At 36.2% G+C, this 23,367-nt stretch overlaps 1 protein-coding gene and 1 pseudogene across 1 annotated transcript; one reads left to right on the forward strand and one right to left on the reverse strand.

Moving 5' to 3' along the window:
* Window positions 1-562: 562 nt before the first annotated feature.
* Window positions 563-4,398, reverse strand: LOC135607476 (ribulose bisphosphate carboxylase large chain-like). The gene has a single exon (XM_065099335.1). It carries the CDS (start codon window positions 4,233-4,235, stop codon window positions 2,772-2,774), a length of 1,464 nt encoding a protein of 487 aa, XP_064955407.1. The 5' UTR covers window positions 4,236-4,398; the 3' UTR covers window positions 563-2,771.
* A 1,627-nt stretch (window positions 4,399-6,025) lies between these two features.
* Window positions 6,026-8,629, forward strand: LOC135607477 (DNA-directed RNA polymerase subunit beta''-like; annotated as a pseudogene).
* Window positions 8,630-23,367: the final 14,738 nt, after the last annotated feature.

Raw genomic sequence — 23,367 nt, forward strand, 5'->3', positions numbered from 1 at the left:
CTAATTACGATTATGAGAAAGGCAAAGTTATTAAAGAAGAATCGAAGTTGGGTTAGAGTCAATGATCGGGCATCGGTCCAAATGAATTGGGGGATACACCGAAGGATCAGACGATGTAGTGAAAGCTCGCTAGAAGTTCACCGGGAGTTTGCCGAAAGCTCGTCAGAAGTTCATCGGGAGTTCGTCGGAAGATCGCCGGGAGTTCGTCAGAAGTTCACCGAGAGTTTGGATAAACAATTGACGTGCTAGACAACTTGGATTGCTTGCATAGTAATTATCTAGCCTTAATTATCGTAGTTAGAGTTTCAATTCGAGTTAGTTTTAGGGAAATCCTACTAACTCAATTAGGAGCCAACTAGGCCTTTAATAGGGTTGATTACCTTTTTTAATGTTTGTTCAATTACTCTTTTACCCGCAAATGTAATGTAGGCGTTAGGTTCAGCAATAATGATATCCCCCAACATACCAAAACTGGCTGTTACTCCACCAGTTGTAGGAGATGTAAGAATTGATACATAGAATAACTTTTTATCTGATTGATAATTAGATGAAGCAGAAGATATTTTAGCCATTTGCATCAAGCTCAAACTTCCTTCTTGCATGCGTGCTCCTCCAGAAGCACACACAATAATGACAGGTAGAGATCGATTAGTAGCATACTCGATCAAACGAGTAATTTTCTCGCCTACTACGGATCCCATACTACCTCCCATAAACTGAAAATCCATAACGCCAATTGCTACGGGAATACCATTTATTTGACCTATGCCTGTTTGAATAGCATCAGCTAAACCTGTCCTTCTTTGATAAGAATCGATACGATCTCCATAAGGTTCCTCTTTTGAACGAAAATCAATGGGGTCTATAGATATCATATCTTTATCCAGAGGATCCCAAGTTCCGGGATCAATCGAAAGTTCAATTCTATCTGAACTACTCATTTTCAAATGATATCCACACTGTTCACAAATATTCATTTTTGACTTAAAATTTTTTTTATAATTTAATCCATAACAATTTTCGCATTGAACCCATAAATGTTTGTATTTTTTATTTATATTGAAATCATTGGATTCTACTTCTTCATGGAAGTCGGATTCTACTTCTTCATGGAATTCTACTTCTTCATGGAATTCTATTTCTTCATTGAAATCGGATTCCACTTCTTCATTGAAATCGGATTCCACTTCTTCATTGAAATCGGATTCCACTTCTTCATTGAAATCAGATTCTACTTCTTCATTGAAATCATTGGATTCTACTTCTTCGTGGAATTCTACTTCTTCATGGAAATTGGATTCTACTTCTTCATGGAAGTCGGATTCTACTTCTTCGTGGAATTCTACTTCTTCATGGAAATCGGATTCCACCTCTTCATGGAAATCATTGAAATTTTTTCTAGTTCTTTTACTAGACCTACCGCTCTCACTACTATTTCTATTTTCAGTACAAATGAAGTTATAAAAGTAACTGTCACTGTAATTGTTGGTACTACCCGAAATAGAACTATTAATACTGACTTCAAAACGAAGATAACTATCAATGCAACTATTAATGTGATTATTCCAACCAGATTGAGTATCATACATGTAATGATAATAGTAGTGATTCTTTTTCTTAGACCCCCTACTCAAATAACTAGAAAGTTTTTTTTCTAGTTCACTCAGAAAAGAACTATCATTGTCAACCTCAAAAATCTGATTTTCAATATCAAAATATACAGAGTAACTGTCACCATTACTATCCCTAACTAAAAAAGTGTCATCAGAGATCAAACTCCAAATATCCTTGATTTCAAATAAAGAATCAACATTAGTGAAACTATAATTACCACTATGATTCCAACTAGGAATCTTTTTCTTCGTATCGTTCTTCGTATCGTTTAGAATAGGTTGTTCACTTCTACTGGTATGTCCAATACCATCAAGACTATCCATTGATTTACTTAGCCCACACCTAGATTTACTTAGCCCACACCTATGTTCTAACTTCTCGTTAGACAACATCGAACGGAACCACCATTTTCCCATAGAGTCTTTCTACCCCCTATTTGATGAAATACAATACATTCGATGGATAATCATTTTACTTTCACTATTTGATTTCTTATCAGAATTAAGCATACGAATCTAATCCTAATCATTAGGATTGTTAATTAATAACGAGTAAGTATTGAAAGAACGAGTAAGTATTGAAAGAAATGATTCTCTTTTGTGGGAAGCCGAGGTATCACTTCAATATATATTGATAGAATCTTTTTATAAATTTTAAAATAGAAAGACACAGCTTTCTTCCATGTGATGTACAAATTCTCATCGAAAATAGAGATAGTTGTTTATTTCTATAAATAAAGAATAAAGAATTTGTTCTCGTATAATCAAATAATTAAGTTTCTATTTTAACATGGAACGAAAAAGACAATATATAGGATGGGTAAAGGAGCCTTTCCCTTGGCTTGATCTATGGCCTGAAACTAGGAGATATAAAAAAGTCCACCAATCCCAAGGATCCATAATTAATCCAATCCTATGGATCCAACAACAAACAATAGAAGTATTGAGTTGTTTAGTCTTCGATCTTATCTTGTATATATATAGGTAAGATCTGTACATCTGTACATATAAAAGATATATGCAAATACATAGTATAGAATGCTCATTCTTTTTTTTTTTATTCGGCAATCGGCCCAATCTTTTTTTTAGGAAAAGATTGGGCCGACTTTAATTGCAATCAATTAGGAGAACAAACAGGAATTACTGAATTATGCACACTTACTTTTTCTCTTTATCTAGCTTATCTACTGGTTCGAATTCGAATTTGATCTCTTTCCATACTTCACAAGCAGCGGCTAGTTCAGGGCTCCATTTGCTAGCTTCACGGATAATTTCATTACCTTCACGAGCAAGATCACGTCCCTCATTACGAGCTTGTACACACGCCTCTAAAGCCACCCTATTAGCTACTGCACCAGGTGCATTTCCCCAAGGGTGTCCTAAAGTTCCTCTGCCAAACTGTAGTATGGAATCATCCCCAAAGATTTCGGTCAGAGCAGGCATATGCCAAACATGAATACCCCCTGAAGCCACGGGCAGAACACCTGGCATAGAGACCCAATCTTGAGTGAAGAAAATACCGCGACTTCGGTCTTTTTCGATATAATCATCATGTAATAAATCAACGAAACCTAAAGTCATCTCACGTTCCCCTTCCAGTTTACCTACTACTGTACCGGCGTGAATATGATCTCCACCAGACATACGTAATGCTTTAGCTAGTACACGGAAATGCATACCATGATTTTTCTGTCTATCAATAACTGCATGCATTGCGCGATGGATGTGAAGAAGTAGGCCGTTGTCACGGCAATAATGAGCCAAGCTAGTATTTGCAGTGAATCCACCAGTTAAGTAGTCATGCATTACGATAGGAACTCCTAATTCTCTGGCACATATGGCCCTTTTCATCATTTCTTCACATGTACCCGCAGTAGCATTCAAGTAATGTCCTTTGATTTCACCTGTTTCGGCCTGCGCTTTAAAAAGTGCTTCGGTGCAAAATAAGAAACGATCTCTCCAACGCATAAATGGTTGTGAGTTTACGTTTTCATCATCTTTGGTAAAATCAAGTCCACCACGTAGACATTCATAAACCGCTCTACCGTAGTTTTTTGCAGATAATCCCAATTTTGGTTTAATAGTGCATCCCAATAGGGGACGACCATACTTGTTCAACTTATCTCTTTCAACCTGAATGCCGTGAGGCGGGCCTTGGAAAGTTTTGGAATAAGAAGTGGGAATTCGCAGATCCTCCAGACGTAGAGCTCGTAAGGCTTTGAAACCAAATACATTACCCACAATGGAAGTAAACATGTTAGTAACAGAACCTTCTTCAAAAAGGTCTAAAGGATAAGCTACATAAGCAATATATTGATTTTCCTCCCCAACAACGGCCTCGATGTGGTAGCATTGCCCTTTGTAACGATCAAGACTGGTAAGTCCATCAGTCCACACAGTTGTCCATGTACCAGTAGAAGATTCGGCAGCTACCGCAGCCCCTGCTTCTTCGGGCGGAACTCCAGGTTGAGGAATTACTCGGAATGCTGCCAAGATATCAGTATCTTTGACTTCATAGTCAGGAGTATAATAATTCAATTTGTAATCTTTAACACCAGCTTTAAATCCAACACTTGCTTTAGTCTCTGTTTGTGGTGACATAAGTCCCTCCCTACAACTCATGAATTAAGAATTCTCACAACGACAAGGTCTACTCGATATAGATTATGCATGAATGAAACCTTTGACAAAAATTTTTCAAAAAAAAAAGAAAAAAAATATTCAACTAATATTATCAACTAATTTCAATGTTATGTTAAAATGAAATGGTTCATTATTAGACCATGTATTTGATTCATCAAATACATCATTATTGTATACTCCAAATACATCATTATTGTATACTCTTTGATATATATGGCGCAACCCAAACCCAATGTTTGTTTTGCAAGTTTACAATAAAATCAAATGGATCTCCTTCTTATTTTGAATCCAAATACTAAGAAAAATTCACTCTTGACAGTGATATATGTTGTATATGTAAATCCTAGATGTGAAAATAGGCATAATTCATCCTAAAAGGGTATAAAGAATAGATAGGCGGAAATCCAATATCTATTAAAAAAAAAAAGAACAATGGCCAATTAGATCGAAATAATGAGATATGGTATGCTACAAGTGAATATTTGAGACAAGAAATGAATCCTAATTTTCGGATGACTGATCCTTCTAATCCAGTATATCTAATGTCCTTTTCGGGAGCTAGGGGAAATGCATCTCAGATACACCAATTAGTAGGTATGAGAGGATTAATGTCGGATCCCCAAGGACAAATGATTGATTTACCCATTCAAAGCAATTTACGTGAAGGACTTTCTTTGACAGAATATATAATTTCCTGTTATGGAGCCCGCAAAGGAGTTGTAGATACTGCTGTACGAACATCAGATGCTGGATACCTTACACGTAGACTTGTTGAAGTAGTTCAACATATTATTGTACGTAGAACAGATTGTGGCACTATCCGAGGTATTTCCGTGAGTCCTTGAAATGGGATGACGGAAAAAATTTTTGTCCAAACACTAATTGGTCGTGTATTAGCGGACGATATATATATCGGTCTACGATGCCTTACCACTCGAAATCAAGATATTGGGATTGGACTTGTCAATCGATTCATAACCTTTCGAGCACAACCAATATATATTCGAACCCCCTTTACTTGCAGGAGTACATCTTGGATCTGCCAATTATGTTATGGTCGGAGTCCTACTCATGGCGACCTGGTCGAATTGGGAGAAGCTGTAGGTATTATTGCGGGTCAATCAATTGGGGAACCAGGAACTCAACTAACATTAAGAACTTTTCATACCGGTGGAGTATTCACAGGCGGTACTGCCGAGCATGTACGAGCTCCTTCTAATGGAAAAATAAAATTCAATGAGGATTTGGTTCATCCCACACGTACCCGTCATGGGCATCCTGCTTTTCTATGTTCTATAGACTTGTATGTAACTATTGAGAGTCGGGATATTCTACATAATGTAAATATTCCACCAAAAAGTTTTATTTTAGTTCAAAATAATCAATATGTAGAATCAGAACAAGTGATTGCTGAGATTCGTGCTGGAACGTCCACTTTTCATTTTAAAGAGAAGGTACGAAAACATATTTATTCTGAATCAGAGGGAGAAATGCACTGGAGTACCGATGTCCACCATGCACCTGAATATACATATGGTAATGTTCATCTATTATAAAAAACGAGTCATTTATGGATATTAGCGGGAGGTCCGTGCAGATCCAGTATAGTGTCTTTTTCGCTCCACAAGGATCAAGATCAAATGAATGTTTATTCTTTTTCTGTCGAAGAAAGATATATCTTTGACCTATCAATGACTAATGGTCGAATAAGACATAAATTGTTGGATACTTCTGGTAAAAAAGATAAGAAAATTATTGACTATTCAATAAGACCTAATCAAACGATGTCTAATGGTCATTTGAATTTCATATATCCTTCTATTATCCAAGGGAATTCTTATTTCTTGGCGAAAAAGCGAAGAAATAGATTCATCATCCCATTACAATACAATCAAGAACGAGAGAAAGAACTAATACCCTGTTTTGGTATTTCGATCGAAATACCAAAACAGGGTATTTTACGTAGAAATAGTATTCTTGCTTATTTTGATGATCCACGATACAGAAGAAGCAATTCAGGAATTACTAAATATGGAACCGTAGAGGTCAATTCAATCATAAAAAAAGAGGATTTGATTGAGTATCGAGGACCAAAAGAATTTAGTCCGAAATACCAAACGAAAGTAGATCGGTTTTTTTTCATTCTCGAAGAAGTGCATATCTTACCCGGATCTTCGTTGATAATGGTCCGGAACAATAGTATCATTGGAGTAGATACACAACTCGCTTTAAATACAAGAAGTCGAGTAGGCGGATTAGTCCGAGTGGAGAGAAAAAAAAAATATATTGAACTAAAAATATTTTCCGGAGATATTTATTTTCCTGGAGAGGCAGATAAGATATCCAGGCACAGCGGCATTTTGATACCACCGGAAACAGAAAAAAAAATTTCTAAGGAATCAAAAAAATGGAAAAATTGGATCTATGTCCAACGGATCACACCTACCAAGAAAAAGTATTTTGTTTTGGTTCGACCCGTAGTCACATATGAAATAGCTGATGGCATAAATTTAGCAACACTTTTTCCTCAAGATCTCCTGCGGGAAAAGGATAATGTCCAACTTAGAGTTGTCAATTATATCCTTCATGGAAATGGCAAGTCAATTCGAGGAATTTCTCACACAAGTATTCAATTAGTTCGGACTTGCTTAGTATTGAATTGGGATCAAGAGCAAAAAGGTTCTCCGGAAGAGGTTCATGCTTCCTTTGTTGAGGTAAGAACAAATGATCTGATTCGAGATTTCATAAGAATTGAGTTAGTCAAGTCCACTATTTCGTATACCGGAAAAAGATATGATAGGGCAAGTTCAGGATTGATTTCCGATAATGGATTAGATCGCACAAATATCAATCCTTTTTTTTACAAGGCCAGGATTCAATCACTTACCCAACATCAAGGTACTATTGGTACATTGTTAAATCGAAATAAGGAATGCCAATCTTTGATAATTTTGTCATCATCCAATTGTTTTTGAATTGGCCCATTCAATGGTTCAAAATATAACAATATGACAAAAGAATCGGATCCCATAATCCCAATTAAGGATTTGCTGGGTCCCTTAGGCACTATTGTACCTAAAATAGCAAATTTCTATTCATCTTACCATTTAATAACTTATAATCAGATCTTGTTAAAGAAATATTTGCTACTTGACAATTTTCAACAGACTTTCCAAGTACTTCAAGTACTTAAATACTGTTTAATAGATGAAAATAGGAGGATTTATAACCCCGATCCATACAGTAACATCATTTTGAATCCATTCCATTTGAATTGGCACTTTCTCCATCACGATTATTGGGAAGAGACATCTAAAAAAATTCGTCTTGGACAATTTTTTTGTGAAAATGTATGTCTATTCAAATACGAACCACACGTAGAAAAATCTGGTCAGATCATAATTGTTCATGTTGACTCCTTAGTTATAAGATCGGCTAAGCCCTATTTGGCCACTCCAGGAGCTACTGTTCATGGCCATTATGGAGAAATCTTTTACGAAGGAGATACATTAGTTACATTTATATATGAAAAATCGAGATCTGGTGACATAACGCAAGGTCTTCCAAAAGTGGAACAAATCTTAGAAGTACGTTCTATTGATTCAATATCGATGAACCTCGAAAGGAGAGTTGAAGGTTGGAACGAAGGTATACCAAAAATTCTTGGAATCCCCTGGGGATTCTTGATTCAAGCGGAGCTAACCATAGTTCAAAGTCGTATCTCTTTGGTTAATAAAATCCAAAAGGTTTATCGATCCCAGGGGGTACAGATCCATAATAGACATATAGAGATTATTGTACGTCAAGTAACATCAAAAGTGTTGGTTTCAGAAGATGGAATGTCTAATGTTTTTTCACCTGGGGAATTAATCGGATTGTTGCGAGCGGAACGAGCGGGGCGCGCTTTGGACGAAGCGATCTCTTATCGGGCAATCCTATTGGGAATAACGAGGGCATCTTTGAATACTCAAAATTTCATATCCGAAGCAAGTTTTCAAGAAACCGCTCGAGTTTTAGCAAAAGCTGCTCTACGAGGTCGTATTGATTGGTTGAAAGGCCTGAAAGAGAACGTTGTTCTGGGTGGGATTATACCCGTTGGTACCGGATTCAAAAAATTAGTGCATCGTTCAAGGCAAGACAAGAACATTTATTTGGAAATCAAAAGAAAGAATCTATTCGATTTGGAAATGAGAGATATTTTGTTCCACCATAGAGAATTATTTTGTTCTTACGTCCCATTTCCATGAGACATCAGAACAATCGTTTACGCGATTTCATGATTCCTAAGAGTAGATTCTTTTACTTTAACTATCTTTTCACTTTTAACTATCTGTCTTTTAACTTAACTATCTGGTCCGAGTATTGATTTGGTATTGAATAGGGCTGATTATATGGCCCATTCAGCCACTTGAAGCCATGTCAAGCGATGGCACCGCCTAGACTAGGTGGTGGAACCGCTTGAGGCTTAGCCTCCTATTTGGTCTGGGCAATGGTACTACCCAAATTGGGCGATGGTACCATTGGCAATTAATGCTGTCAAGTAGTGGTACCGCCCTATCTAGCGATGGTACTGCTAGAGCCCAGTCTTCGAGGCTCTATTAGATAATGGTATTGCTAGTACCCCGGAAACCCGATATGAGACACTTTTTTGCTCTATTTCTAAAGCCATTGGAGCCTATAAATACCCCACTCTTTCCTGCATGAAAGAGCACGAAAGTATGAACAAAAATCTTTAGCTTTTGAGTTATAAAATTGCTAAGTGTCCTCCTCCCTTTCTAGTTTTGTAATCATTCAAGAAGAGGTATGAGGCTTGTAAGGGTTGTCTCCTAAACCCGTGAAAAGTAGGAAGCATTGTAAGAGGGTGGTTAGTCTTCGCTCATTAAAGGAAGACCATTAGTGGACACCGGTGGTCTGAACGGAGGAGGAATCGGGAGTGGATGTAGGTCACGACGACCGAACCACTATAAATTTGGTGTGCACTCTCTTTTGCTCTTTGTTATTACTATTCTATGTTTTTAATTACTTATTACATTTATTTCAAGTGAAACACACTTTCGATATCAATTCTGATACAAGTTTCATAGAATCAAGCTTTTGAAAATCATTGAAATTTTCTGAATCGATGAAAATTTTATCGTAAGCACTAATTCACCCCCCTTTTAGTGTCGACTCGATTCTAATATTTGGTATCTGAGCGAGGTTTATCTCCTTTTGGTTTAATACTCAAGAGAGATGACTTTTGCTAGCAACCAAGATGATATTTCTATCACTCATCCTCTTATGTTCAATGGGACGAACTACACGTATTGGAAAATCAGAATAAAAATCTTTTTACTTTATATGAATTTTGATTTATGGAACATTGTTGAAAGTTGTTTTGAGAAGTCTTCCAAACCAATGAACGAATGGAATGCTTTGGAAAAGAAGACTTTTGCTTTGAATACTAAAGTGATGAATGCTTTATTTTGTGCTCTTAATAAGAACAAATTTAATCAGGTTTCTATATACGAAACTGCACATGAGATTTGACACACACTTGAAGTCACACACAAAGGCACAAGTAGGGTTAAAGAGTCGAAAATTAATCTTTTGGTTTATTGCTATGAGTTGTTTCGTATGAACCCAAGAGAGATTATTGGAGATATGTACACCCATTTTACGGATGTCATCAATGGTCTAAAAGCACTTGGTAAAAGTTTTTCTAATTTTGAACTTGTTAACAAGATATTAAGATCCCTTCCAAAAAGTTGAGTCCTAAAGTATTGGCAATACAAGAAGCAAAAGATCTTAATAACTTTTGCTTGAAGAACTTATCAAGTCCTTGATAACATATGAAATGATGTGTATAGCACATGATGAACTTGAGAACAACCTTCCAAAGAATAGGAAGGACATGACACTTAGTGTTAGGATTGAGTCGATACTAAGGGGGGGTGAATTAGTGATTTTGAATGGTTTTGAAATCATGCATAATATGCATGAATATAAATTTGATTTACATTTTTGTTTTGCTTTTTATTCTCACATTGCAAACTAGTCTCTTACTTTCTCTATGCTTACAAACATGTTTTCAAGTTAACATCTTTCCGATCGATTTTTATCAAAAAGTTTTCAAAATTGATGTTTTTATCGTAAGCACTAATTCACCCCCTCTTAGTGCCGACTCGATCCTAACAGTTGGTATCAGAGCCATGTTTTTCTCATTTGGTTTAACATCCAAGAGAAATGACTTATATTGGCAATTAAGTGGGCCTTTCTATCAGTTGTCCTCCTATGTTTAATGGGATGGACTACACATATTGAAAAACTCAAATGAGAGATTTTTTGCTTTATATGGATTTGAATTTATGAAATATTATCGAAAGTAGTTTTCAAATATCTTCCAAACTAATGAATGAATGGAATGATTTGGAGAGAAGATATTTTCTTTAAATGCTAGAGCTATGAACACTCTATTTGGCATCTTAGACAAAAATGAGTTTAATCATATTTCTTTATGCGAAACAACACATGAGATTTGGCACATACTAGAAGTAACTCATGAAGGCACAAATAGAGTAAAAGAATCTAAGATAAATTTTTTGATACATGATTTTGAATTATTTCGAATGAAGCCAAGCGAAACCATTGTTGACATGTATACCCATTTTACGGATGTCGTTAATGGTTTAAAAAGTCTTGGTAAATATTTTTCTAATTTTAAAATTGTTAATAAAATGCTAAGATCCCTTCCAAAAAGTTGGGATCCGAAAGTGATGGCAATATAAGAGACAAAGGACTTAAACAATTTTTCACTTGAAGAACTTATTGGGTCTTTAATTGTCATGCCCCTCAAAAATATCGATAATATTAAAATTTTCATCACAAACCAATCCAAGATCCAAACTATCATTTGAGGACATTGAAAAATATTCTATCAAATTCACATCTATAAAACCTGTGCAGTTTATAATCATATATCACATCACTCGATAATTCACATTTATGATAACCCAAGCTAACTTAACAAACATGCACAACATTTATAAATCCACAAGCTAAGTAATTTATCAATCAGAACTCCAACCATTTACCACAAGTTCATATCATCGTAAACTAGACTTAATGTTCCGAAATTCCAAATAAGAGAGATCTTCTAACACTTTTACAAGGTATATCCATTTCGGTTCATCGATAACATTTCATTACATACAAAATATACTTATACAATAATAACATAATAACCAACAAGACTTGCCCATAATTCTGAATAGCTCTCCACTGCCTCAGCCCAATTCAAACATCTTAAAAAGTGACAAGCTGGCCTGAAAGATTTTATATAAAAATGAAGTGAGCTAAAAACAGCTCAGCAAGTGACAAAGCATATTCAGAACAAAAAGAACGATTACAAACAAGTAAGGTATCATAATGCAAGACAGAATACAAGAATTCTCAAGGATACCATCTTATTAGATACAAAATCATATATGTCATTTCAATCAAAATATATTTGGTTCCAAAACAAATGGAGCATAGAGTAATTGGAGCATATCAATAACGTACGAAATATTCTAGAGCATATCAACGACATATGCAATATTTTGGAGCATCCCAATAACAGATGAAGCATTTCAGAGCATATCAATAACATATGGAACATTTCGGAGCATATCAACGGCATATGGAATATTTCGGAGCATCCCAATAACAGAAGAAATATTTCAGAGCATATCAATAACGAATGGAACATTTCGGAGCTTATCAATGACGTATGAAATGTTTCGGAGCATATCAATGACAAATGGGATATTTCGGAACATATCAATGGCATATGGACAATTTTGGAGCATATCAAAGAACGAATACGAAATAGAAGCTCAAACGTCAAATTTGACATTGCATTCATATCATTCTTATCTAAAGCATGTATAGAAACACATAACCAAAGCTTTGGATATCATATCAAATATACAAAAGGTGAAGTGGAACCATAACATAATATGGTACATCCATTTCTGAATGACCACCAAACATAAGTCTCCCACGTTTGGGAGCTCGATCCACCCACGTCAGAGTGAAGTCATAAGGGCCAACAGAGCATCATAGGCTCTATGCATAACTCCCTTCACTATTTCTAGCAAAGGTTCACAATATCCCACAAACACCAGAGTACAAAATGATAGTATGAACAATAAATAGCACATATCAGAAGCACACGCGGAACAAGAAAACGTATATGTACCTTTACGAGTCAATACGAAGTAAGCAATAATCTTTCACAATTATATTCAGATTTGAAAGGAAATGGAAGCAAGAGCACACATGAATTCCAGGCAATCACATACAGCTCAATTCAAATAAGAAGGTTAGATGAATTCGATATCTAAAGGAATGAAACTGGAATAGGCACATATCGAAAGCAAATGCAGAACAATGAGATATACATGTGCCTATATGAGTCAATGTGATATAGCATAAACATTACACAATATGTTTCAAGAATGTAAATAATTTATAGACAAGAGTAAACCCGAATTCAAGCATTAATATAAGCCTCAATCGAGTGAAGGGAACTGAATGAAATCTATTTCCAAATGAATGAAAACAGATAATGCGAAATCGACCAAAGCTCGATTTCTAATAGAATTTGAGAGGCACATTGAACAAATGATTTAAACCATCAATTGTGCTCCAATTTACTTAAAAAAGTATCATTGGAAATATATTTCAATCTAGTTTATGATAAAATAAGTTTCGTATGAATCAAGGTTTCCAACAAGGAGTTACCATTGATTTCGTAACCAAAGGTAAAAAATAAAATCACTGTTTTGCAGAACTCAGAGGGTCGGTTTCAACATATAGGAAGATAGGCATTTGAATTCCAAAATTTTCAATCTATATATCAAAAGATCTACAAGTTTAGTTTCAAATGAAGTTAGTTTGGTGTAAATCAGAATTTCCAATAGGGACTTATAGGCATTTTAGTATCGAAAGGTCAAAAATTTCAATCCCTGTTTTGTAGCATCCATAGGCTCATTTGAAACAGAAGTTTGGGTAAGTATTCGGTGTCCAAAATTTTCAATATGAGTGTCAAAAGAAAGCTATAAGAGTCTAGTTTCAAATGAATAAGGTCCTGCCTAAATCTACATTTGGTGCTAAAAATTATGGCTGAAATAATCTACAGGGGTCAGTTTACCGAAAAATTTCAGATTTATGGTTTTGTGTCTAACAAGAGAAAGATCAGGTTCTAAGCAGAAATCTTTCAGATTATTTAGAATCAATATGAGAACAAAGACTAATATTTCTATAGGATGAGATTAGAACACTTGCCTTTAAGAATTATGACCCCAAATGGGAAGATTTGAGCAAGAAACCTCAAAGCCCCAAATTTCTCTTCTTCTTCTTCCTCCCTTTTTTTTTTATTCTTCTTTCTCTCTTCTTCTCTTCTTCCATGCAGCTGCCTTCTCAAGTTTCTTGAGAATGAAGGCAGAGAGGCTTAAGCGGTGGGTTTTGTAATTTTATGTATTTTGTAGATTAGTCCTTGTATTATTATATTTATGATTAGGTCCTCAAGGTTTACATATAGGTCCTCAGGTTTTTTTTTTTGAACAAATCCCCAAATCTTATGAATAAGTTCTCAGATTTATACTTTGGCTCTTTTATCGAATTTAAAATAGATACTTACATTACAACTAGAGACTTATACGAAAATTTTATAATGAGGGATGTTATATTAATGACCTATGAAATGACTTGTATTGAACATGATAAGCATGAGAGCTACTTTCTAAAGAACATGAAGGATTTGACACTTCGAACAGTTAAAGACCACTCGAGTGAAAGCTTAAGTGAAGATGACATAAAACTTTTGACAAAAAATTGAAAAAGTTTATAAAAAAGACTAATTCTAAAAATAAACTTAAAAATGACACAACAACTTAATATAAATCGAAGAAGTTGCCAAAAAAGAAGAAAACATTCAAGACGACATTGAATCTCGGATTTTGATGATGAAGTCAATTGTCATTTGTTATCTAATTCATATGTTGAGATAAGTGTGCAGGATTAACTACGATGAAAGTAAGACATGTAGTAGGAGTTGCGCCGGAGTCAAGACTAGGATCACGTTGGGAGTTCGAGAGTTCGACGAAAGTCCAGACGGTCGTCGGAGGTTCTATGGGAACTAATCCGAGAAGTCCAGGAGCTTGCCAAAAGAAGCTCGTCGGAACTCGCCAAGTGGATCGTCGCAAGTCCAGGAGTTTGCCAGAAGTCCGTCGGAGCATCACCGGAGGTTCGTCGGATGTTCGCTGGAAGTTCACCGGAAGCTCGTCGGAAGAAGCGATTGACGCACCAGAACAAGCTGTAGTAAATGTCTTAAGAAATGTCGTAGTTAGCATGTAGATTAAGTTAGGAGTGGGAGGTGATCCCATTAACTTAATCTGGGGGCAATTGGGCCCTTGACAGACCCAAATTGGGTTGAATGGATCAACCCATTCGGACCAGAATTCCTGCTAGGCGGTGGCACCGCTAGGGTCGACGGTGGCACCGCCCAGGAGAGGGTCTCCCAGGAAAGTTGGGCGGTGCAACCGCCCTAGGCTGGCAGTGGCACTTCCTGGGCTTAGTCTCCGAGAGAGAATGGGTGGTGCAACCGCCCTTGACAGGTGGTGGATCCGCTTGAGCTCGGTCTCCGAGCGAGATTGGGCGATGCAATCGCCCCAGTCAAACAGTGGCACCGCCAGGGCTCAGTCTTCGAGCGAGACTGGGTGGTGCAACCGCCCCTATCAGGCGGTGGCACCACCTAGAGGCTCAGTCTCCAAGCTGCTAGGTGGTTGTACCGCCCCAGTCAAGCGGTAGTACCGCCAGGACCCCGAAAATCCGGGAGATGACATTTTTGAGCTCCAAATTCAAACCAGTTTGGAGCCTATATATACCCCACCCTTTCCTGCATGAAAGTGCACCGAAAATCCAATCTTACTCTGTGATTTTTAGAGCTCAAAAGTGTTGTAAAGGATAGAAGTTCTTCTCCCTCTTTTTCTATGTTTTGATCTTTCAAGAGAGGAGAGAAAAGTTTGTAATGGTTGTCTCCTAAGCCCGTCAAAAGGAGTGAAACTGTAAAAGGGTGGTTGGCCTTCGCCTATTGAAGGAAGGTCTCTAGTGGACGTCGGTGACCTCATTGGTGGAGGAAGCCAAAAGTGGATGTAGGTCAAGATTGATTGAACCACTCTAAATCTTGGTTTATATTTATTTTGAGCATCTTATCTTTACTGCAAACCTCCTCAATAGCTTACTGCCTTCTGCTCATTTACGAACGTGTTTCATAGTTAAGTATTTTCCGAATCGGCGTTAAGACGGAAATCGGTTTTATCGTACGAACATCATATTTCAGTTTGTGCTTACATTCTGATTTCTATCTTAACTGCAAATTGCCTTCCTTACTTTACTTCAAATACCTTTCCGTAAGCTTTCAAAGTTATTATCTACACAAAATGACTTTTACATCAGAATCATATTTCAACGTACGAATGCAGTTTTAATCGTCGAAAGTTTTCCGCTGCACTAATTCACCCCCCCCCCCCCTCTTAGTGCTCTTGATCCTAACAATTAGTATCAGAGCGAGGTTAACTCTCAAACAGATTAAAACCCAAGAGAGATGTCATACGCTGGAAACCAAGAGGGCCACTCTATTACATGTCCACCCATGTTCAATGGGACGGACTACACCTATTGGAAGACCTGAATGAGGATCTTCCTTATTTCAATGGATTTTGAACTTTGGAATCTTGTTGAAAATGGATTTTCAAAGTTTTCTCTTCCAATGATCGATTGGAATGAATTGGAGAAGAAGACCTTCTCTCTTAATGCAAAGGCTATGAATGCCTTATTTTGTGCGCTTGATAAAAATGAGCTCAATCATGTTTCGGTTTATGAAACCGCATTTGATATTTGGCATACACTCAAAGTGACTCACGAAGGCACAAGTAGAGTGAAAGAGTCAAAAATCAATCTTTTGATACATTCTTTTGAACTTTTCCGAATGAAACTGAGCGAGACTATTGGCGACATGTAAACCCGTTTCACGGATGTCGTCAATAGTCTAAAAGGACTCGGCAAAAGTTTTTTGGATTTTGAGCTCGTAAATAAGACTCTAAGATCCCTTCCTAAGAGTTGGGACCCTAAAGTCACTACTATTCAAGAGGCTAAAGATTTAAAAAACTTCCCTCTTGAAGAACTAATCGGGTCATTAATGACCTATGAAATGACTAGCAAGGCTCATGAAGAGCAAGAAGACATCCTCCCAAAGAACAGGAAGGATATGACACTTAGAACTTTAGATGACCACTTGAGAGAAAACTCAAGTGATGAGGACTATGACGATGACTTGGGACTTCTAACAAGAAAATTCAAAAAATTCATTAAGAGAAACAAGTTTAAAAGTGACGCAAAAAATAAACTTGAACCCAAAAAGGACCAAGTTATTTGCTACGAATGTAAAAAGCCGGGACACTACAAAAGTGATTGTCCCCAAGCCAAGAAGAGAACATCAAAGAAGAAGGCGCTCAAAGCAACGTGGGATGACTCGAGCGCGTCCGAAGAAGAGGAGTCCAACACTGAGCAAGTTGCTCATTACGTCTTAATGGCCATCGGAGAAGAGGTAACAAATTTAGAGAAGAGGTAACACATTGAATTGATGCAGATTTATCATTTGATGAATTATTAAATGCCTTCCTTGACTTATTTGATGAATGTAAAACAATTAGTAGAAAATATAAATTACTGAAAAATAAGCATGATAGTCTTGTTAGCAATTTCGATAAGTTAAAAATTGAATATCATGATAGTTTACGTTCTTGTATAAAATGTCATGATCTAGAAACTATCCAAAAGGAAAACTTGTTACTTAAGGACACCTTGAAGAAATTCGAGGTTGGTAGCAAGTCTTTGAACATGATCCTTGCAAACGAGGGTCACGTTCCCAAAAGAAGTGGAATCGAATTTGTGAGAAGTCCTCACCAAAATCCAACCACCTACATAAAAGGCCCCATCTTACATGGTCGACACCAAAGCAAATACAACTTTTGTTGCAAATATGGATACAAAACGCATCAGTGTCCATTCAAGAAAATTAGTCCGAACAAATTAATTTGGGTTCCTAAAGGAACTATGATAAACTCTATGCAACATGATAAATAATGAAGATTAGTTTTTGAGGTACCCAAAAGCAAATGGGTACCTAAAAATTATCCTTTCTTGTAGAGACATACACCATCATAAGCTAGGAGCAAGAGATGGTACCTTGATAGTGGATGCTTAAGGCATATGACCGGAGATCCGTCTCAATTCTTTAAGCTCACTAGCATAGACGAAGGCTATGTCACCTTCGAAGACAACAATAAGGATAAAATCATTGGTAAAGGAACCATAGGTAACAAATCCAACTTCTTTATTGAAGATGTTTTGTTAATTGATGGTTTAAAACATAACCTTTTGAGCATTAGTCAATTATGTGATAAAGGATATATCGTCAAATTCGAATCTAATGCTTGCATCATTGAAAAACCACACAAAAACACATATATGATTGCATTAAAATAGAATAATGTATACACCATTGACATCAATGATCTTTGCAATGACATGTGTTTCTCGGTTTTGAATGAGGATGCTTGGCTTTGGCATAGGAGATTAGGTCATGCTAGCATGAAACTAATCACCCAAATATCATCCAAAGAACTTGTACGAGGATTTCCTCATATCAAGTTCATCAAAGATAATGTGTGTGATGCTTGTCAATTAGGAAAACAAATTAAGGGTAGTTTCAAATCTAAGAATCAAATAAGCACCTCTAGGCCCTTACAATTGATCCATATAGACTTATTCGGACCAATCTCTACATCAAGCTTAGGAGGTAGCAAATACGCCTTCGTCATTGTAGATGACTATAGTAGATACACATGAACTTATTTCTTGAAACACAAAAATGAATGCTTTATATATTTTACCAAGTTTTGTAAACTTATTCAAAATGAAAGGGGTTTTATGATTTCATCAATTCGAAGCGATCACGGTGGTGAATTTCAAAACCGTGATTTCCAAGAATTTTGTGAATCTAATGGATACAACCATAACTTCTTAACAAAATGGAGTAGTAGAAAGAAAGAATAAAAATTTATAAGAAATGGCAAGAACTATGTTAAATGAACATAGCCTACCCAAATACTTTTGGGCCGAAGCCGTAAACACTGCATGCTATATTTTGAATAGAGTTCTAGTAAGACCCTTACTCACCAAAACTCCCTATGAGTTGTGGAATAATAAAAAACCCAATGTTTCATATTTTAAAGTTTTTGGGTGTAAGTGTTTTATCTTGAATGAAAAAGATGCCTCAGGAAAATTTGATGCTAAATCCGATGAAGGAATTTGTCTTGGTTATTCTTCGGTTTCTAAAGCTTTTCGTATCTTCAATAAAAGAACTTTAATTATAGAAGAACCCATTCATGTTATTTTCAATGAGATTTTCGAAATCAAGAAAAATGATTTTGATGATGATGTTAATTTCGATTCCTTGAATTTAAATGAAACCCCTTCTCCAACTAGCAACTTGGATGCATCCACTTCCGAAACACCCTTACCCAAGGATTGGAAGTATGTAGATGCTCATCCTAAGGAGCTAATCCTAGGAGACACATCTAAGGGGGTTCAAACACGTTCTTCTCTTAAAAATTTTTGTGCCAACGCCGCCTTTCTCTCCCAAATTGAACCTAAATGTATTGACGAAGCCATGAAAGATGATTCATGGATTATCACAATGCAAGATGAGTTAAATCAATTTGAGAGAAATGAGGTGTGGAAGCTTGTTCCTAGGCCAAATGACCATTTAGTTATTGGTACTAAATGGGTCTTTAGAAACAAGTAAGATGAATCTGGTATCGTGGTTAGAAATAAGGCTAGATTAGTGGCCAAAGGTCTCAACCAAGAAGAATGTATCAATCATGAAGAAACCTTCACTCCTGTGGCTAGATTAGAAGACATAAGGTTGCTCCTAGCCTAAGCTAGTAATAATAATTTTAAGTTGTTTCAAATGGATGTTAAAAGCGCCTATTTTAATGGCTTTATTTATAAAGAAGTTTATGTTGAACAACCTCCCGGATTTGAAAATAATAGCCTCCCTAATCATGTATTTAAATTAACTAAAGCTCTCTATGGTTTAAAACAAGCCCCAAGGGCTTGGTATGATAGACTTAGTACTTTTCTTATTGAAAATAATTTCACAAAAGGCAAGGTCGATACTACATTGTTTATCAAAAATTTTGAAAATAATTTTCTCATTGTTCAGATTTATGTTGATGATATTATCTTCGGTTCTACGAATGAATCTCTTTGTGAATCTTTTGCTGAAACCATGAGTCTCGAATTTGAAACGAGTTTAATGGGAGAATTAACCTTTTTCTTAGGCTTACAAATTAAGCAACTAAGCAATGACATCTTTACTAGTCAAACTAAATATGCCTTAGATCTGCTAAAAAGATTTAATATGAATAGCTCAAATGCTATTAACTTTACCTCCACTGAGTTAGAAGTTGATGAAAGTGGAGAAAGCTTCGATCAAAAAACTTATAGGGGTATGATAGTAAGTTTACTTTACCTCACTACAACTAGACCAGATATCATGTTTAGTGTAGGACTTTGTGCTAGGTTTCAATCAAACCCTAAGATATCTCATTTTAAAGCAGTTAAAAGAATACTTAGATATCTTAAAGGTACCACAAATCTAGGATTATGGTATCAAGAATTTTGAGTTAATTACATATGCTGATGCAGATTTTGCTGGGTGTAGATTAGATAAAAAAAGCACATCAGGATCATGTCAATTTTTAGGACATTCCCTTGTTTCCTGGTCATCTAAGAAACAAAACTCAGTTGCACTATCAACAACCGAAGCTGAGTATATTGTAGCTAGTGCATGCTGTGCACAAGTTGTATGGATGAAAAACACCTTAGAAGATTATAAAGTCCATCTTAAAAACATTCCTATTAAATATGATAACACAAGTGCAATATGTTTAACAAAGAATCCCATTCAACACTCAAGAGCAAAACATATCGATATTAGACATTACTTCATACGAGATCATGTTACTAATCATGATGTAATCATAGAGTTCATTGATACTAAGCATCAACTAGCTGATATTTTTACAAAACCTCTAAGTGAAGAACAATTTGATTTCATTAGAAGAGAATTAGGAATGTTAATGTGTCCGAATGCATAAACTTATTTTTCCAACTTTATTGATTGAATGATCAAATCATTTGATTGCCATTATATGCCTAAAATTATATGTTGGAAATTATGTTTACAAAAATTTTCATAACAATGAGCATGTTTTGTCTTCATGATTGTATTTGAAAATCTATAGAATAGTCATGTCCGAATGCATGAAAGTGTTAATTTCATTTTCGGATTCTCTTAACTAGTTGTATCCTAACAATCGGATTTTCTCGATACATTATCCTTTTCCGAACTTAATAAGCATATGTTATATCGAGTTTGATTCTCATCATTGATTTTTGACATATGGAATCAATTGGCAAAAACATCTCCCATACACTTATCATGTGAAAAATATTTTTTTGAGAAATGGATTTGATAAAATGATTCTTGCTTGTAAATTCCTTCTTGAAATATGGATGTTAGTGTTTTTACTTGCAAGGATTTGTTTCACATACATATCTTGATCCTTGTAAAAATGGAGTATGATTTAATCTCTCATCGATTTTAACTTCATTCAAAGTAAACTCATAAATAGCTAGTATCACAAATAGCCTTCCTCCTTCATGCAAAAAGATAATAACAAATGAAAAGGAAGAAGTATTAAAAGCTATCTCCATGTCATGTTTTCCTTGAGATGTTTGCATAATTGGTATCCTATCACTCATTGTTGGAAAATGACATGAACTTAGTTATGGCATGAATAAATACCGCACTTATGCTTAAAATTTACTTATATCGTTCTCCTTTTTGTTTATGACAAAGGGGGAGAGATATATGAATTGATGCTATGAGTATTGATGTTATGATTATGCCATGCTTGCATCATCGAAAATATATGAATTGATGATAACTATGATTGCCATATTGCATTATGCTATGCTTGCATCATCGAAAATATATGAATTGATGATAACTATGATTGTCATATTTGCATTATGCCATGTTTGTATTATGTTAAGATATCAAGAACTTGCATCGTAATTTTACATGTTGATATCTTACCATGTGATGAAATGCTACGATTGCTAAACACTTGAAATGTTTGCTTTACGTTAAGAAATCAAAAGCTTCAATTGTAAATTTACATGTTGATATCTTATGTTGAACTACTACCATCATTCATATTTGAAATGTAAAACTTGAGAATGGATGTCAAGTCTTAACATCATTTTCAATAAGATTCATCATGATAGGAATCATGATGGGAGTAATTGATAAGGTTAAGAGTTCTTAAATTATCAATAAGTCTATTGAATTCAAAGGCCTTGAATTCAAGAATGACTTATCTCAAGTATGACATATAGATAGGGGGAGTTAAGGTTAACTCCGTTATCAATTGATTGTCATCATCAAAAAGGGGGAGATTATTGAATCTTGGATTTTGATGATGAAGTCAATTGTCATTTGTTATCTAATTCATATGTTGAGATAAGTGTGCAGGATTAACTACGATGAAAGTAAGACATGCAGCAAGAGTTACGCCGGAGTCAAGACTATGATCACGTTGGGAGTTCGAGAGTTCGACGGAAGTCCGGACGGTCATCGGAGGTTCTGCGGGAACAAATCCGAGAAGTCCAAGAGCTTGCCAAAAAAAGCTCATCAGAACTTGCCAAGTGGATCGTCGCAAGTCTAGGAGTTTGCCGGAAGTCCGTCGGAGCATCGTCGGAGGTTCGTCGGATGTTCGCTGGAAGCTCGCCGAAAGAAGTGATTGACGCATCGGAGCAAGCTGTAGTAAATGTCTTAAGAAATGTTGTAGTTAGCATGTAGATTAAGTTAGGAATGGGAAGTGATCCCATTAACTTAATCTGGGGGCATTTGGGCCTTTGATAAACCCAAATTGGGCTGAATGGATCAACCTATTCGGACCATAATTCCTGCTATGCGGTGGCACTGCTAGGGTCGGCGGTGGCATCGCCCAAGAGAGGGTCTCCCAGGAAAGCTAGCTGGTGCAACCGCCCCAAGCAGGCGGTGGCACCGCTTGGGCTCAGTCTCCGAGCAAGACTGGGCAGTACAACCGCCTGGCAGCTTGGAGACTGAGCCTCTGGGTGGTGCCATCGCCTGACAGGGGCGGTTGCACCGCCCAGTCTTGCTCGGAGACTGAGCCATGGCAGTGCCACCGCTTGACTGGGGCGGTTGCACCGCTTGGCAAAGCTCGGAGACCGATCTTACTACCTTCTGCTCATTTATGAACGTGTTTCATAGTTAAGTATTTTTCGAATCGGCATTAAGACGGAAATCGATTTTATCGTATGAACATCATATTTCAGTTTGCGCTTACATTCTGATTTCTATCTTAACTACAAATTGCCTTCCTTACTTTACTTCAAATACGTTTCCGTAAGCTTTCAAAGTTATTATCTGCACGAAATGACTTTTACGTCGGAATCAGATTTCAACGTACGAACGCAGTTTTAATTGTCGAAAGTTTTCCGCTGCATTAATTCACCCCCCCCCCTTAGTGCTCTTGATCCTAACAGACATAAGATGAATCGAATACATCTGAAGATGAGGAGCAATCCATCAAAAGCGAGGTGGTGAACTATGCCTTAATGGTGTTTGACGACGAGGTAAATGACTCAATCAAATCTTATTGATCTTACAATGAATTGCTTGATGCTTTTCATAATTTATTTGATGAATGTAAGCTAGTTGGTAAAAAATATAAGTTGTTAAAAAAGGATCATGCTTCTCTTGCTAATAAATTTGAAAAATTAAAAAATGAGCATAATAATTGCATGTTAACTCCTTGCACTAAGCGTGAAGAGCTAAAATCACTTAGAATAGAAAATTTATTTTTACAACAAACATTAGATAAATTTAAAGTTGATAGCAAATCTTTAAATATGATTCTTGCCAAGA

The sequence above is a fragment of the Musa acuminata genome, chromosome BXJ2-3 (assembly GCF_036884655.1).
Source record: "Musa acuminata AAA Group cultivar baxijiao chromosome BXJ2-3, Cavendish_Baxijiao_AAA, whole genome shotgun sequence".
Classification (NCBI taxonomy): Eukaryota; Viridiplantae; Streptophyta; class Magnoliopsida; order Zingiberales; family Musaceae; genus Musa; species Musa acuminata.

Coding starts and splice junctions, on each gene's coding strand:
- LOC135607476 (XM_065099335.1), bottom strand. CDS start 4,235: ATGAGTTGTAGGGAGGGACTTATGTCACCACAAACAGAGACTAAAGCA.